A 16118-nucleotide genomic window follows, 5' to 3' on the forward strand; every position below is an offset into this window, starting at 1 on the left:
AATTAGGGTATCCATAAAAAATGCAGATTTTTCCGCGGGATGGGGGAGGTTGCACGGTGGTATATTTTAGGGGGTCAGGGGGGGCTGGCTGGTTTTTGTCCCAATTCTCCTCTTAAAATGAATTTGTCTTGTGTTTCATGCTGGACATGGCGAGAATGAACACAATGAATATGTTCTGATAAACTTTTCATTTACAAACGTTGTATCAGTTGAAGCTTGCATAACTTCAACCACCCCCCTTCCCCTCTTTGAATTAACTAAAAGGGGTGGGTAATTCTATATGAAACTATTTTCATACAAATGAAGTGCTTAAATGTCGTCTTAATATTTTAGTTTAATGGGTCTCGCTGTATGCCCTTGGAATTATCTGTATTATGAGTATAATCTTGTTCTCTAAAAGATGAGGGTTCTTGTATTACCTGTATCCTGAGTATAATCCTGTTCTCTAGAGAATAAGGGTTCTTGTATTACCTGTATCCTGAGTATAATCTTGCTCTCGAGAGAATAAGGGTTCTTGTATTACCTGTATCCTGAGTATAATCATGTTCTCTAGAGAATAAGGGTTCTTGTATTACCTGTATCCTGAGTATAATCCTGTTCTCTAGAGAATAAGGGTTCTTGTATTATCTGTATCCTGAGTATAATCCTGTTCTCTAAAGGATGAGGGTTCTTGTATTACCTGTATCCTGAGTATAATCTTGTTCCCTAAAGGATGAGGGTTCTTGAATTACCTGTATCCTGAGTATAATCTTGTTCTCTAGAGGATGAGGATTCTTGTATCCTGCAAACAATATATTCGGATCCTAAACTCAAATCCTTCATTTATTTTATCCAACTCATACAGAGCTCAAAACATAAGCATTTTAATCAGTTAACAATGAGCTCAGTCCGTCGGTTCTCCGAATCTCCACCCCCTTGGCTATTAAATTTTCAAAATGAGGAGCGCGCGTTTGGATGGCTGTGTGTATAAATTGAGGAATTCTGCACTCCCCCCACGAAATTGGGGACTTTTTGCTCTCCCTCCACCCCCCTCGTCACACACTTTCTTATCATTTCTTAATTTTTTCCGGATGGATTTCCCGATTACAGCGGAATTCAACTTAAATTGACATTTAAACGTTCAGTCGATGTGGCTTTGTAGAAATAATATAGGATATATTTTAAACGGTTTTATCCGCCAAAAATGTTTTATTTTCCCTCAAAATCAGCGGCAATGTCCATTTACCAAAATAGTAAAAAGTAGACAACTACAGTTCTTAAATAGCATAAAAAAAACTGGGAATCGAAATAATGTGACCAAAAAACCGAGGATTTCCCTTGAGAAGCTGTTGACGAATGATGTTTCCTGAAAAAAAAGTTTATGACAAAAAGCTTGTATTATATAGTAGGAATTAATACAAATATCCAAATACTTTTTTAGTTCCATTTCAAAAAGTTTAATTCCTCTTGGTATATGGCCCATTAAAAAAAAAGACATTTCTATTTATTCAATGGACACACTTTTATAAAAAGAAAAAGTAGTTTGTCTGATGATGGTTCAGTAGTTCAACAAATTGGTTTTATAACTGTCAAGGAATCAGAAGGAAAAATGAAATATATTATTTAAAAGCTGAACCTACCTAGGGTGTGATCCTCCTTATTGATAGTGAATATTGCAGCATTAGGAACCTAAATAATTAAAGGGACTGTTATAGTAATTCCAAGTGCTCTCCATTTAAAGAGTTGCGGGCCCTTCATTAGTTAACAACTTTAATCTTTATGTACATTGGGTAGCCAGAGCTGAAAACTTTAGAATGAGATATCCTTAATCCCGATTACTTAATCTGAGTATCCAAGAGACACACTTTTGATTTTCTTCTTAATCCTCTCTTTTTGGATACCCCTACTGTTTACAATTACAGATACGATGCTACAACGATTGGACTAGTATCCTATTGAACTTAAGTCAGCTGTTCACAAGCGGGCTTTTAGAGCATTTAAACAAATATAAACATAATCATGTTAATATGACCTTATTAAAAAAAATATTTATCACATTTGAAGACTATAGTCATTTTGAACGTTAGTCTTAATAAACATTAATCAAAAACTTACGTTCGTTTAACCACAATAAAAGCCGGTTTTTCAGAAGTTAAAAGATCCAGATCCAGGTCATTTCTTTAAGATTTACTGATTTTTTTAACAAAATAGTTTTCAAATTTATGTATTATTTTTTTCGCTTATTTTTATTCAAAAACTTGATGAACCATTCAGAAATGAGAAAATTGTTATAATCTCATTTTTTCAAAAGTTGAGATTTGAGTTTTAGGAGTAAAAAAGTTTTTTTGCAGCTTTTGGTTGATATTCTGTAAAAACAATACTGTCAATTTCTTTTGGTTCCCTAACGTCATTAAAAATGGTGAAAGCGATTTACAAAGTAACTAGTAGAATTTTACTTTTAAAAAGAAGAGCTTTCCATCAGAAACAATGACTTAGTTTAAGGCGACGATTTAAACAATTTTCAGAGTAAAAAAATTGCGAAAATATCTTATTCGAGAAAATGCCTCAACTTTTTAAATAAATCTACACAGAATTGAATTACTTGAATTTCAAAATATTTCCCTCATGTTCTCTTTCTCTTTTAACCATTGAGAATCTAAAATCTATTTACTAACACATAAAATGTGTGTACTGGGAGAAAAACTTTTTTTAATCGAATCCATGTCTCCGCATATTTGTAGGTTCCGGATCCGGATTCAGGAAGCCAAAATGTAGCTGATCCGGATCCTAAGCACAGCTGTAGAATTCATACCTTTGTATCCTGTTCCTTTGTGATCTTCTTCTCACCGTCGAACAGAAGAAAAGACTCGAAGGTTGGCGGGGCATTCATTTTCTCTGAAAACCGGAAAAATGCGTCAAATCCAAAATTTGAAGAGAAAATACAATTTAATGTGAACTGAAGTACAGGGAATACATTAGCGTACAAAGTTTAGGTACAGCGAGATACAATATTAACTTTTACAGAGAACAGTGATGGCAGGTTTACATTACATTACGATACAGAGGTTGATTTTTAATACATCTTAGGAATCTAATAATCACATCATTTGAATGTAATCACGTTATTTGAATGTAATCACATTATTTCAACGTTATCAGATCATTTCAATGAAATCACATTATCGTCGTTTACAAAAAATGTTGTAATTACAGACAGGATCAGCACAATTTTAAGATCACAAAATGGGGTTTAGGATCACACTGTTTCAATATTTAATCACAAAATTTTAAATTTAGTAAACAATTCAAAAATAAACAAATTAAATAAATACTTCCAGTATTGAAGAATCGATGGGTTCTCTGTCCGAACGATAAGCTGAAAATTCTTAATTTTGAAAATTTAAATTAATAAATGAATAGCTGATTCAGTACACCACTTACCTGCTGAATGATACAAAAATTAGATTATATTTTGAAAAATTATTATCAACCTCGATATGAAGGGTGAAGGGTGTAAAGTAAATCCTGCCGACCTAAAAAAAAATAATCTTTAGCTCAGACAAAAATCCAAGTAAAAAAACTATATTTCATAATATGTTGAAGCTTTGTGTAATAATAGCTTTCAAGCAATAACACTCAATTAAAAAAACCTTTATTAATAAATAAAAATCCTTAAAAATAATTCTTATTACCTATGTACTCGTGAACTAATATCCGCCTCCATATCCGCCACCAGCGTATCCTTGCTGGTATCCGCCTTGGGCGGGGTAATTGGTGGGAGGGTAGGGGGCGTACCTGGAGGCGTGGTTCTGGTACGCCTAACAAAAGAATAAAATGTCATCACCTCAAAATATAATTTTTTAATCCCTATATTTTTGCAACCTTATTATGAGAACTTAAACTAAAAGATCTGGCGAAATATCAAAGGTTTGCGACATCAGCTAGCAAAACATGATCTTAGAAAACTAGAGGTAGAAGTGAGTCTTCAGTTACTTTTGTAAAATCTAAACTATTATTCTAGGATAAACTACAGCCTGTGAGAAGATTTGTGAATCAGTGTGATCCTGTCAAGAACTTTCTATGCAGGGTGATTGAATATGAACAATAAACTCTTATTAATCCCGCACTATTCAAGTTAAAATAATGTTAAATGCAATTTCTACCTGTGTTTTAAAAATTACGATATGAAATGAAACTGTATTTTATCAAGAGTATAAACAATACATTGGTTAAATAGTTATGCACTTCTATTGTTCCGACGCTGAAAGTTATAGAGAGATAAACTAAAAACTGAAAAGTGCACAACTTTCCAATGAGTATCGTTAATTCTATTTTACAATTTTTCTAGAATATGTTTGACTCAAAATCGTTTTTTTTTGTTGAGGGGGGGAGGATATGTATATTTATATTGTATATTTGTAATTGTAAAATAATCTAACCATGTTCTGCTGAGCCCCGTATGCTGGTGTGTTTGCTACAGGAGGGTAGGATTGTCCACCATTACTTCCTGATCTTCCTTTTCCTAAATATTAATAAAATAAATCCGATACAAAAATAAATTATCCGCAGGAGTTGATCTGTAACAGGGTTACAGGGGCGTATATTTTCATGAAAATTCCCCCCCCCCCTGCCTCCATAAAAATCTTTTAAAAGGACGAAATTGCCTTTTGAAATCCAATTTAACGTTTCTTCCCCCCCAACCCAATTAATCTAAAACCACACCCACCCCCCTCCTCCGCGGGGTATCTAAATCTGAAAATTATACACCATTGGAAGGTGTAAAACTAATTGTGAAGTAATATTTTTCACAACGTAAATATGACAATTTTTGTAAATCGCGAACATAAATGACTTAAGTCAATCTAAAAAATTAAACTTTTTCAGTATTTAAAAAAATAGAACAATTACAACGTTATAAATGTTAAGCTATTTTTTTTAAAGATTTAGGAATCATATTTACAATATGTGGTTTCAAAATACTCCTTTGAAAGGATATATTCCGATTCTATCAAATTATGCACAAAATTATAAAAGTACGCTCCTGTTTATGCCCCTGAGTGTATAACTTTCTGAGTTGATTGTAGAGATGGTACCCCCCTCCCTGTATACGCCCCTGAGTGCACTAACTGCCTGAAATGATTGTAGAGATGGTATCCCTCCCAAATGTATACGCCCCTCCGTGTACTTAGTGTCTGAATTGAATTTAGGGATGGTATCCCATCATTCCCCCCCCCCCTGTATACACCTCTGAGTGTACTTACTGTCTGAGTTAATTGTAGAGATGGTATCCCATTCCCCCCCCTGTATACACCTCTGAGTGTACTTACTGTCTGAGTTAATTGTAGAGATGGTATCCCCCTCCTCGGGTTCCTCCGTTTTCAGGGATTCCGCCAACTTTTTCTTTAATTCAACATGAGCAGACTCAGCAGCCTAGATTATTAGTATTAGTAATATTATTATTATGATTAAAGGACAATCCGTCGTTCAGTGAAATCAGGGCTTGTGATCCTCATTTGCTCGTAACATATTTTAGAGAAATATTTATTAAAATTCCATTGAATAATAATATAATCTATAATCATATGGGAAAAAGGTGCTACAACGATTCTAGTATTATTCAAACCGGAATATTATAAAATCTCATTAAGAATGCAAGCATGCAAGCATGTAAGAATGTAAGACTATGTTATGATTGTCAGTATACCTGAATACTGCTCATATTGGTCCCGAAGTCCTCAAGGAACTCAACCCTACGCTGTGAGAACTTGAGTTTGATGGATGGTTTGATCTCTGTCTCCATGAGGTGAGAGAAGAACTTCTCTATCTCTGGTAAGTTGTGGGGAACAGTGTGCAGCAGAATATCTAAATATACGAATCAAGAATGCGCTCGAAACGACGAAATTTGAAAAAATGGAATCGAGTTTTACAAACTAAGTAAAACCGCTGTATGAAATGGTTCTACTTCCAAAACTAAAGAGTTATTTCACCCCTTTTATATCATTTGTTTGAAATGCAATTAAAACTTTCCAATATGGAAAAAATTCTTGGACGTTCTCCTTCCTCGGAAAGTATGAAATAAATTCATAAGCCAACCATGAATTACCTAATTGTTGAAGATAAAGCTTGATATTCTTGGGATAAATCTCCAGTGCCTTGTTTATTATCTCCTTAGCTTTCTCTGTATTCTTCATGTACAACCGCAGTACACGGGCATACTAACATAGTAAAAGTTATGTACACTGCATAATAAGAGAGGTCGATTTTTAAAGAATTTCTAAAATCTTAATTGCTTCTACCGGATTTGTATAAAGTATAAAATTTTCAAAAAATTTCTGTAAAATCAATTCTTGAAGGTAGAATTTGACCCATGAGAGAAAAAAAATTTTAAACCCCAATTTTTGCTTGTATCAGTCACTTTCATCGAATTTAATCGTCATGAAAACTGGTTTTCGTCTGCCAAATATCGACTTGAGAGAAAAAACGTCTTTTCTTAAAGACGTTTTAATATCCAAAGGATGATACTTCAAAGACGATCCATGATTTATGCACACGAGTTTCTTAGTCATGATTCTCTACACTATAAACTTTTTTATCTTTGAAATTTTCAATTATTATTTTTAGGTCGTCATTTTTCGTCATGTACAGTTTCATCCATTTTTGGTTAACACAATACCACATAGAAAGAATTTTGATCAAATATTTCAAATTTTAAAGTTTTATTTGATCACCTTAATTGAGACATCCGCCATGAGGGCATCATCCTAAACAAAACATCTTCTGTTCGTTATTTCTTTATGTGGAAGTATTAATTTTCTAGAAAGGGGTTAGTGGAGATGTCCCTGCCTTCATTTTTAGTTCAAATCTTCGACTTTTTTTGGCTGCACGCCGAATAAGGGAACTTTTTTCCAAAAATAAAATAAAATTTGACATTAATGACCTCTAATGACCTTTAATGACATCAACAAATATAAATGTTTAAATTATGGCTTTATGCATATCAAACGAAAGCTAGGAACCCAGGCAATATATTAGCCGCAACAAATCCAGTGTTTGACCTTCAAATGACTTTTAACGACCTCTAACAACTTCTAATAACCTCAAAATTGAAAATGTTTTAACTATGGCTTTATTCATATCAGACGAAAGCTAGGAACCCAGACAATTCAGTAGCAGCAACAAATCCAGTGTTTGACCTTCATATGACCTCTGACGACCTCTAATGAAAATTGAATGAAAATTGAAACTCGAACACTAAATTTAAAAACCCCTTTTAATTGTAAATGTGTAAATAATTTTGTCCAAATAAATTAAGATCATTAGAAGCTCTACCTTATTGCCTGGGTTCCTAGCTTTCGTTTGATACGCAAAAAGCCATAGATAAAACATTTTCTATTTTGAGGTTATTAGAGGATGTTAGAGGTTGCTAGAGGTCATTAGAAGGTCAAACACTGAATTTGTTGCTGCTACTGAATTGCCTGGGCTTCTAGCTTTCGTTTGATATGCATAAAGCCAAAGTTAAAACATTTTCAATTTTGAGGTTATTAGGACCTCTCCACCACCCCCTTAATTATTAAACTTATGGGCTGGATAAATTAGGGAAAATAATTGAATTAACTATAGAAAAGGGAATTTTAAAAAACATGTAATATTTCATTTCCCCGAAAGCTTTAAAAATTATTTCCTCAGCACGACCAGGGGGGGGGGGTTCTTTAACATTTTTACGCCCTTAAGCAAAAAAAAACAGATTAAATCTAAAATTTGAAGTGAAATCAGAATTCAGTAACGTTCAACGTTTCATGTAAAAAATTGCATACAAAACTTCAATAAAATTCTTAATCCTACCTTGGAAGCTGCATCGTCATTGGCAAAAGCTTCAGCGGACTTGATGCAGGCTTCATATAGCTCACAAACCTTCTCATCATTTCCCCTTTACAGAGTTATTATTATTTGTTTTTATCATTATTATTATTATTATAATTCAATCCTACAGTCAAAAGAGACCCCAGGCGTGAATAAAATGCGTATTGAGTCTGGAGAGAGGAAGCTCTGGTGGGTGAAATAGACTAGGGACCAGCACAGCCGTATGAGACTGGAGAGGGGAAGCTCTGGTGGGTGAAATAGACTAGGGACCAGCACAGCTGTAAGTCCTTGAGATTATTGAGGTATGTTATGTAGAGCTACAGAGTAAATATTCATATATTAGATACTAGCTTAAGAACCCGGCGTTGTCCAGGTTTGAATAATTACTCTTAGTTACTTCCGCTGTTTACCCGCGCTTGGTATTAAATCATGATTTCAGCTGAAGTGCCCGGCGTTGCCCCTTGAATTTCAATACATCCAACATTTTATTAGCCTATGTCTATGCCATGGGTTTTATTAACACATTTCAGCCAACTTGATCCATCCGTTAGAGCAGCATTATTTCCCCTTCGTTACATTCAAATATTCGACTTCCCCCCCCCCCCACACCATTTACGCTTTTTAAGTGACACCTTTAAAATATTTCAGAAAATTATCAACAGATTTAAAGAACAATTTGTTCGATTCTTTGCAACTAGAATCCGTATATTTTAGCAAATCCGGATTGCGATCTAGTGAACCATAGTATTCCTGATCCGGATCCTAGACATTACCTTCTCCTCTCTACATTGATCCTCTTGAGCTTGAGACTGATGAGCTCTGGATGAAGTTTCTCTTGATCCTCTAGGATCTTCGCTGCAGTGTCGAAATCTCCGTTCAGTTCTTCGAAGGCCGCCCACCGGCAGTGGATGTCAACCTAGATAAAATTCAAGAGAAATTTATGGTAACCCTCCATGCAAGTATGTATTATATATCCATGTATTTGTTTATTTTAACTGCTTATTTTTATTTGTGGGTTCTCAAGACTCAGTCACGTATGCATTTCATGCTTAAATTAAACAATGGAGAAATTCACGGAAATATACACTTTCGAGTCTTAAAAACGAAGTTTTCTTTCACTTTTTTGATCAGATAAAGGTTTTAAAGGTACCGTTGTAAATAGGGCATTGCTATCTTTGCTAGTAGGTCAACTTAGAATTACACTTTAAGTCCCTTTAAACGCCTTCATTCAAATCATTAACTTATATTTTAAAATATCGCGATTTGTGCTGCAAATTATTTGTTCAATCGGTGTTAGAGATCCAGATCCTGAGCTCTGTTAATTTAACTATATTAGGCTTCATAAATGGGATTTTTATTCGCCAATATTCACTAATTTCAATATTTGCCGCCTATTTCTAATCTAAAACTCCTTCAGTTTTTTCCCAAAAAAGCTCAATATAAAGAAAAGAAGCTTAAAATATAAGGGCTAATTAGATATTACCTTATCTGGTAGATGACTCGTACAGGCCCTGTTGTAAACAGCTCTGATTTTCTCCTTGTTATCCCCTGGCAGGCTGGTCAACCAGTCAATATAACTAATCCAGAACTCCTCATACAGAGCACATGCTACAATATATATATATTTGAGTCTACAATACTCATACAGAGCTGGAAACTTTTAATGAGCGGATTAGGTAAACAATAAGATTATCCTTAGTTTTTCCAGGTAGTTTACAATTTGAACAAATGATCTAAAAGAAAAAAAATTTAACTTTAAGTGATTGAACTTGGCTAGTTTTGTTCACCCTTTCAGTGACCATTCTCACAAAATTTCGGATTTATTTTCCCCACTTGAGCGAAAAAAAGCTTTTAAAAAATTCAGCTCAATGTGAATATAATCTATTTCTTATAATCAATAAATGCGCAAGTGCAGAAAAACCGAAAATGAAATAGTTTAAAGAAACAATAACATTGATATCTAATTCATACTTAATCAGATAAAGATTTCAATGGTATCGTTGTAAATCGGGCATTACCATCTTTGAATGGAGGGTCACTTGAAATTAAAAATCCCAGAGTAACCTTTGAAAATTTTACCTATGAGACACCTCTCGTAAATGATTTCCAATTCATCTTGTTCAATCTTCTCATCCTTCAACAATTCCTAGGAGAAAATAGAATTCAAATCAGACCTAACCTCATGAAAAATTATACTAGTATTTCTCTTCATCAAACTTGCATACAAAAAGAGCAACAAAATCCTGGATAATGATCTATCTGAGTTAGAAACATTAAATTACAAAAGTTCATTTGAGAAATCTATAAAACTTCACACGAGGAATTGACGACTTTGATATCATTTCAACATATTTCATTACTTTCCAGGTTTCTAGCTTTTGCAATGATTTCTTATCCATATCTTGAGAGTATTCTTCATTCTCGCGCTATCTAATCAAATTGTGATTTAGGACCCCAATCCCCCTTTCGTCTTCTTCTAAAAATATCCACCTCCTGTGATTAAACTAATACAGATAAATAGATAAATAGATAGTCACAGAAGGTTGATCTTACTCAGGATGGGCAGATCGGTCCAAACCACTTATTTATCTGAATTTACCCTGCATAATTTACTCTACTATTGTACAGTGAAACCCATAAAACTGTGGAATGAGAAGATGACATTCCAGCAATTATACAGTAATTTTTTTTATACATAAACTAATTAAGTGAGACGGGTCAGTGTACGGTTTTGGTTTCATGTTCATTACTTTAATTACTTGAGTCTAACCTTCATTTTCTCGATATATGAATCCCATGTCTTGAGCTGGGCTCTCTCCAGAGGTTTAACGTGGAAATACGGACGCTTTATCTTATCCTCAAACCCAATCCTCATCTCAGCATACTTCTCCGTCTCCTTGAACACCTTCTTCATCGTGAAGATCAGCTTCTCCCTCATGGCCATGGTTTCCTCCGCAGAGGCGGTTGTATCTGCTCCTTCCTCTCCGGGAACAAGATCAGCAGCAGGTTCCTCCTCAGCTCCGTCATCAGCTCCGGGAACCTTTTCTCCAGCTATACCTGCCAGAACCTCTTTCCTGAATACAAATTTAGCTTTATTCATTTTCAGGAACTGAAACTTATTTTTAAGTGACCCTCCATTAAAAAAATATGTGATCATCATTATCTGGGCAAAAATGATGGAGATATTGATTAACTTTCTCAAGAAAGATTATTTTTAATTTCGGTTTCTGTATTAAAGTGACTTACAGATCAATACAAATAAGAAAAAATGACACAATAACTCTCTTTTCGTAATGATGAAATCCTACTTATCTTAGCAAAGATAACGTTTTAACATTTTTAGAAAATTTTATTAAATGAGACTTATTCATCCATCTGTTTCTTAACCATTTTAAATGTCAAACCTACATTTATTTTTATTTTTGAAACGACCCTATCAAAGCCCCCCAAAGCCCCCAACTCCCCAACCTACAACCCCACCCTACCCCGGCCCGTCTACAAACCTGAGTGCAAGAAACTCAGCAGTTTCCATCAGATCCTTGGGATGATTGTTCTTGACGAACTCCCTGAACTTGTCGAACTGGTGGCTCAATCCCTGATTAAATATAAATATTAAAGGGATTGTTCATCTTTTAGAAAAAGAATTCTATTATGTGTAGCGTGTTCCCCTTCTTTAAAGGTAAGCACTATCCGAAATAATAATAATGATGGTTTAAGTGAGAGATATTAACTTCTCACTACCATCATACCATTCTCTAAAAACTCACTTTAACAAATGCAAAATAATTTGAGGAGTTAAATGAGATACAAGCGCATGTCGGAGGGTGTATATTACATTCAATATTGAAATATGGGGGGGGGAAAAAGCCAAGGTTTGAGAAAGAAAAATGTTGAAGCTTGTCCTTTCTCCAACAAGAAGAACTTTCTATTCAAAAACTTTTAAGCATTAGATAAGATGGAGGATCTGAAGACTCCCCTATCTTGGAGAGCCCAGACCACCATCGGGACTCCCATGAGCTCCGGCACCCCCTGGCTCCCATACTTACGATGGGAAGATGCTACCGAAAGAAACGTGTTATAATATTTTACTATAATATTAAAAACTTTTAGAAATCGGAAAAGTATTTTTCGTTATTGTTACATAGATTATATCAGTTTACATTTTATACTAGCTGAAAAGCTCGCTGTTACCCGTGGTATTTAAACATAAACAATACTCGACAAAAACAGACCTTCCTTAAGCCCCCTATCACCCAGGGGGGGAGAGAGGTTAACTGCCTTTATCCAAGTTAAATGTCCATCTGTATAGATGTTTGACCTGCTACAGGTATCATACAGGCAAACATTTTTACGCTCTTGCTTTATATTTTATACATACAAATTTATTTAATCAATTATAATAATTTTTGTTCCATTATACTTTTTTTTAATGGATTCTCTTAACCACCACCAGTGCATTTTTATTGAACGCAATATTTATAAAGTCATTGAATGAATATTTTGTTTTGACTTTTCCACTTAATATAAGATTCACATAACTAATTAACTTAACCTAAGTTAAGTTATTACATACCTCAAACTTAACAAATAGATCCCAGATCTTGTCTGATCTCCACTCCCTTCCACATGCCTACAAACAGAAAATAAAGAAATAAATAAATATATTTAATATTGAAAGATTCGAAAACAATAAAATGACATTTTTCTAATTAAAGAATCTATTTTTTAATATGATTATTTTCAGAGGTAAATTTTTTTTTATGGACTGAACTTTAGTGATTAGTAACAGAGGGGTGAGGAAAAATGTCTTTAAATCATATTTTTATCAAATCAATGTATACATTATTTCCTGCAAGTGCGACTGATCGGGGAGCTATATTTTCTCGATTTATTCGTATAATAGGGCAATTAAATGAATTCTTAGGTAAAAAGTGTTTTGATAAGACTATACATTTCGAAAAGTGTAAAGACAAAAGGGGTTGGAAAACCTTGATTATCTAAAAAAAAAAAAAAACATTTTTTAAGAACTAAATCCACCCCCAACGAAGGTTTACCTGTACTGCTCTGTTGTACTGAGAGCGTAAGTACTCGACGTTATCTGTGTACTCGGGAACCTGCTTCACGTAGTTCAAGTAGTGGATCCAGAGGTCAACAGACAGCGGGATAGCCTGGGTTAAATAGATGTTTAAAATAACAGCAAAAATTAGTCTGATTAAAAAGATGGCTATTGTTTATTTATTTACTAGCTTGGGAACCCCGCGCTGCCCGGATTACTCATGGTTACTCCCAACGTTTATCCGACCTTGGTCTCAAATTACGATTTTAGCAATTTTTCCTTATAAAAGTCGACCCACTCTACTTAAAATCTTAAAACAAAGAAAGAGCAATCCCGAGTTCTCCCAAGTTCCCCTTCAAACATTTGAGACAAATCGGTCCAGGGAATTCTTAGTTTATGATCGTACATACAAGGTTTGAGGTTTATTGCCCATTTCCTATTTAAGAATTTATCTACCTGCATCCCTTGGTTGAAAACATCAGCTGCGTTCTGGTTGGTTCCATTCCTCTTCTCAAAATCCGCGAACTTTTTCCAGTACCCGTAGCAGTAAGGATACCTTTACAGAACATCGTTACGCTAAACTAATTTTACTGATGCCGAAATGAGTGTAAACCTGAACCGCCAATCACCGGTTCAAATTGCGCACTGGCTCAAATCTCGAAACACTAATTAAAATGGTAAGTTGAACTAACCATGTTTGAACCGTGTCTAGACACGGATTCAATTCTTTGATAAATTCGGCCTTAGAGCGCTTTGCGTCCCTTTATCTCTCTCAAATTTGAATTGATCAACAATCTGCAAACCTTCTTCATTTTAAAGTTATTGCAATTTCGCCACAGATTTCATCATTTTAGAATATATAATATATTAAAAAATATAAAATCTTAAAGGGGATGGTGGAGTTGGCACATTTGATGCTGAATTTGATGCTGCTACTTTATTCCTGGGGTTCCTAGCTTCCGTTTGATATGCATAAAGCCATAGTTAAAACATTTTCATTTTTGGAGGTCATTTAGGTCATTAGAGGTCTTAAGAGGTCATTAGAAGGTCAAACACTAAATTTGTTGCTGCTACTGTATTCCCTGGGTTCCTAGCTTTCGTTTGATATGCATAAAGCCATAGTTGAAATATTTTCTATTTGTGGAGGTCATTAGAGGACCCCTACATCAAATGTGCCAACTCCACCATCCCCTTTATGTTAACTTTTTTTTGAATAAAAATCAAAGGTTTTTAGTCAATTATCTTAAAAATGCATGTTTTTTTTAACATTTATGGGATATCTTCAAGAACTTTAGTTGAATAATTAACATTTCTCATTTAGTGAAAAATATAAAGTAACAATATTCACAACATCTTAATGTAGAAAGTTAAGAAATAAAGTGGATGTCCAAAAAAGACAACGTTCGAAATATGTTGTATAATGTTTACCTCTTTAGGAATGCGTAGTAGGCTTCCCGACCCGAGTGAACGACGTTCTTGTTGTCAACGTACTGCAGGAGATATGTCCAGCCGGTAAAATCTGATGGATCGTCCTGAAAAAAATTAATTTTTATGGATTTATTTTCGCAGATTTCCGGGAAGTTAACGACGTTTAGGGTAAGAAGTAACGAACATTACGCGCATTATTTACAGTATCGTTCAATGTTTCAACTGATGCCAACTAACTGAATTCTTTTAGACAATCTCCGGACTTGAACCAACGAGACAGATCTTGTCTTTAATACTGATGCAAATTGATGAGAATATAAAGTACTACTGAATCTGATTTTACCTTCACAGCTTTCCAATACTTTTCCAGTTCTTTCTTTAAATCGTCCGCCATTTTATCCTCTTCCTCCTTTTTCTTCTTCTCCTCGTTTTCCTTTCTTTCCTTTTCCTTCTGTTCCTCTTTCAATCGAATTTGTTCTCCCTCGTCTTCTTCCTTCGTCCCATTTTTCTCTGCCATTTTCTCATCTTCCTCCGAAGTTTTCTCATCTTCCTCCGCATTTTTTTCTTCTTCCTCCGCCGTTATCTCATCTTCCTTCGCCTTCTTGGCCGGAGGTTCCGCCACATTCTCCTCCTCTTCTACGCTAGATTTATCTCCGCCCCCGTTTTCTTCCGTCCCGCTGTTATCCTCGGCCTCCATAGGCTCTTCAACGGTTTCCTCAACCTCTTCAATGGCCTCGCTCTTACGCTTAGAGGCTCTAGTACCGCGCTTCTTGGGTCCCATTTTATAATCTGTAACGAGAAGATATTAAACATTTTTGGCTCGATCACAAGATTTATACAGCTTAAGAAGATAGAACAGCAGCCTCCATATCTTTGCTTACATATGAAATGTACTGCAGATTCTGAGATAAACATTAACGATAACTAATATCATTGATGTTGTTTACATTCATACCAGAATCTGCAGTACACTAAAAATAAAAAAGGTTCCTTGCATTCAACTTGATGTAATATTTAATAAATGAAATGTTTTGTAATAAACATAATCCATGTAGTATAATCCATGAGCTCGTAATCTAGTTCCTTAGAATTAGAATAGGAAACAAAGTGTCGCCATTATTAATGGATAACATTTTAATTCAAAACTGAAAATCGATTAAATACGAGCTCAAAAATCTATCGAATATGTTTATATTTTACTTATAGGATATAATTAAAAATTTACAATAATCACACTTGAATGTATTACCAACAAAAGGCAAATGAATATAATTTTGTGTGAGACCTCACGTGGCCCCAGGGAAAGTTTATGGCTAATCAGACTTTAAATATGTAATCTTAAAATATTTTCATCTGAAACTATTTAGTTTTGTAAAATTTTGAAAATGTGCGAAAAAAAATATTATAAAATCCGCAAATATGTTAAAAAATGTATACTGTACAAAGATAAGAAGCTGACAGATAAAGCCACAATTAAACGTTGAAAAAGAAGATGCGCTTCGCCTAGTTTATTATAAAATGTAAAATGCAAAAAATAGTGTCTTATTTTTTACTTTCAGTCTGGCCTGTGATTTAACGAAAATAAATTAAATAATTATGAAAAGGTAAAAACGGTAATAACAATATATAAATTTGTATCACATTTAATCACGTTAAACAAACATTATTTTAAATTGTAATACTATAAGTTAAGAAAAAAAAAGATCAAAATCAATGGTTGGGGGAGATGTCGTATTTTCTACATTAACAGCAGAAGAGTAAATGCAAATTTGTTTATATGTAAATAATAAAATTT

The 16118-nt window shown here is 34.3% G+C and overlaps 2 protein-coding genes across 2 annotated transcripts; both read right to left on the bottom strand.

Annotated features, from left to right (window-relative positions):
* Positions 1-653: 653 nt before the first annotated feature.
* On the bottom strand, positions 654-2869 carry LOC111698641 (DNA-directed RNA polymerase II subunit RPB11). The gene is made up of 3 exons (XM_023469019.1): positions 2792-2869; positions 1620-1668; positions 654-781 (listed from the first exon to the last, which is right to left on the bottom strand). The coding sequence occupies exons 1-3, from the start codon at positions 2867-2869 to the stop codon at positions 654-656; spliced, it is 255 nt and encodes an 84-aa protein (XP_023324787.1).
* A 6-nt stretch (positions 2870-2875) lies between these two features.
* LOC111698642 (pre-mRNA-processing factor 39) lies at positions 2876-15390 on the bottom strand. Its single transcript, XM_023469021.1, has 18 exons — positions 14667-15390; positions 14324-14427; positions 13352-13451; positions 12894-13007; positions 12407-12469; positions 11343-11434; positions 10610-10913; positions 9919-9985; positions 9323-9447; positions 8613-8755; positions 7822-7906; positions 6708-6740; positions 6083-6194; positions 5684-5841; positions 5307-5409; positions 4419-4501; positions 3672-3797; positions 2876-3512 (listed from the first exon to the last, which is right to left on the bottom strand). The coding sequence occupies exons 1-17, from the start codon at positions 15102-15104 to the stop codon at positions 3687-3689; spliced, it is 2235 nt and encodes a 744-aa protein (XP_023324789.1). The 5' UTR covers positions 15105-15390; the 3' UTR covers positions 2876-3512; positions 3672-3686.
* Positions 15391-16118: the final 728 nt, after the last annotated feature.

The sequence above is a fragment of the Eurytemora carolleeae genome, unplaced genomic scaffold, assembly GCF_000591075.1.
Source record: "Eurytemora carolleeae unplaced genomic scaffold, Eaff_2.0 scaffold140, whole genome shotgun sequence".
Taxonomy (NCBI): Eukaryota; Metazoa; Arthropoda; class Copepoda; order Calanoida; family Temoridae; genus Eurytemora; species Eurytemora carolleeae.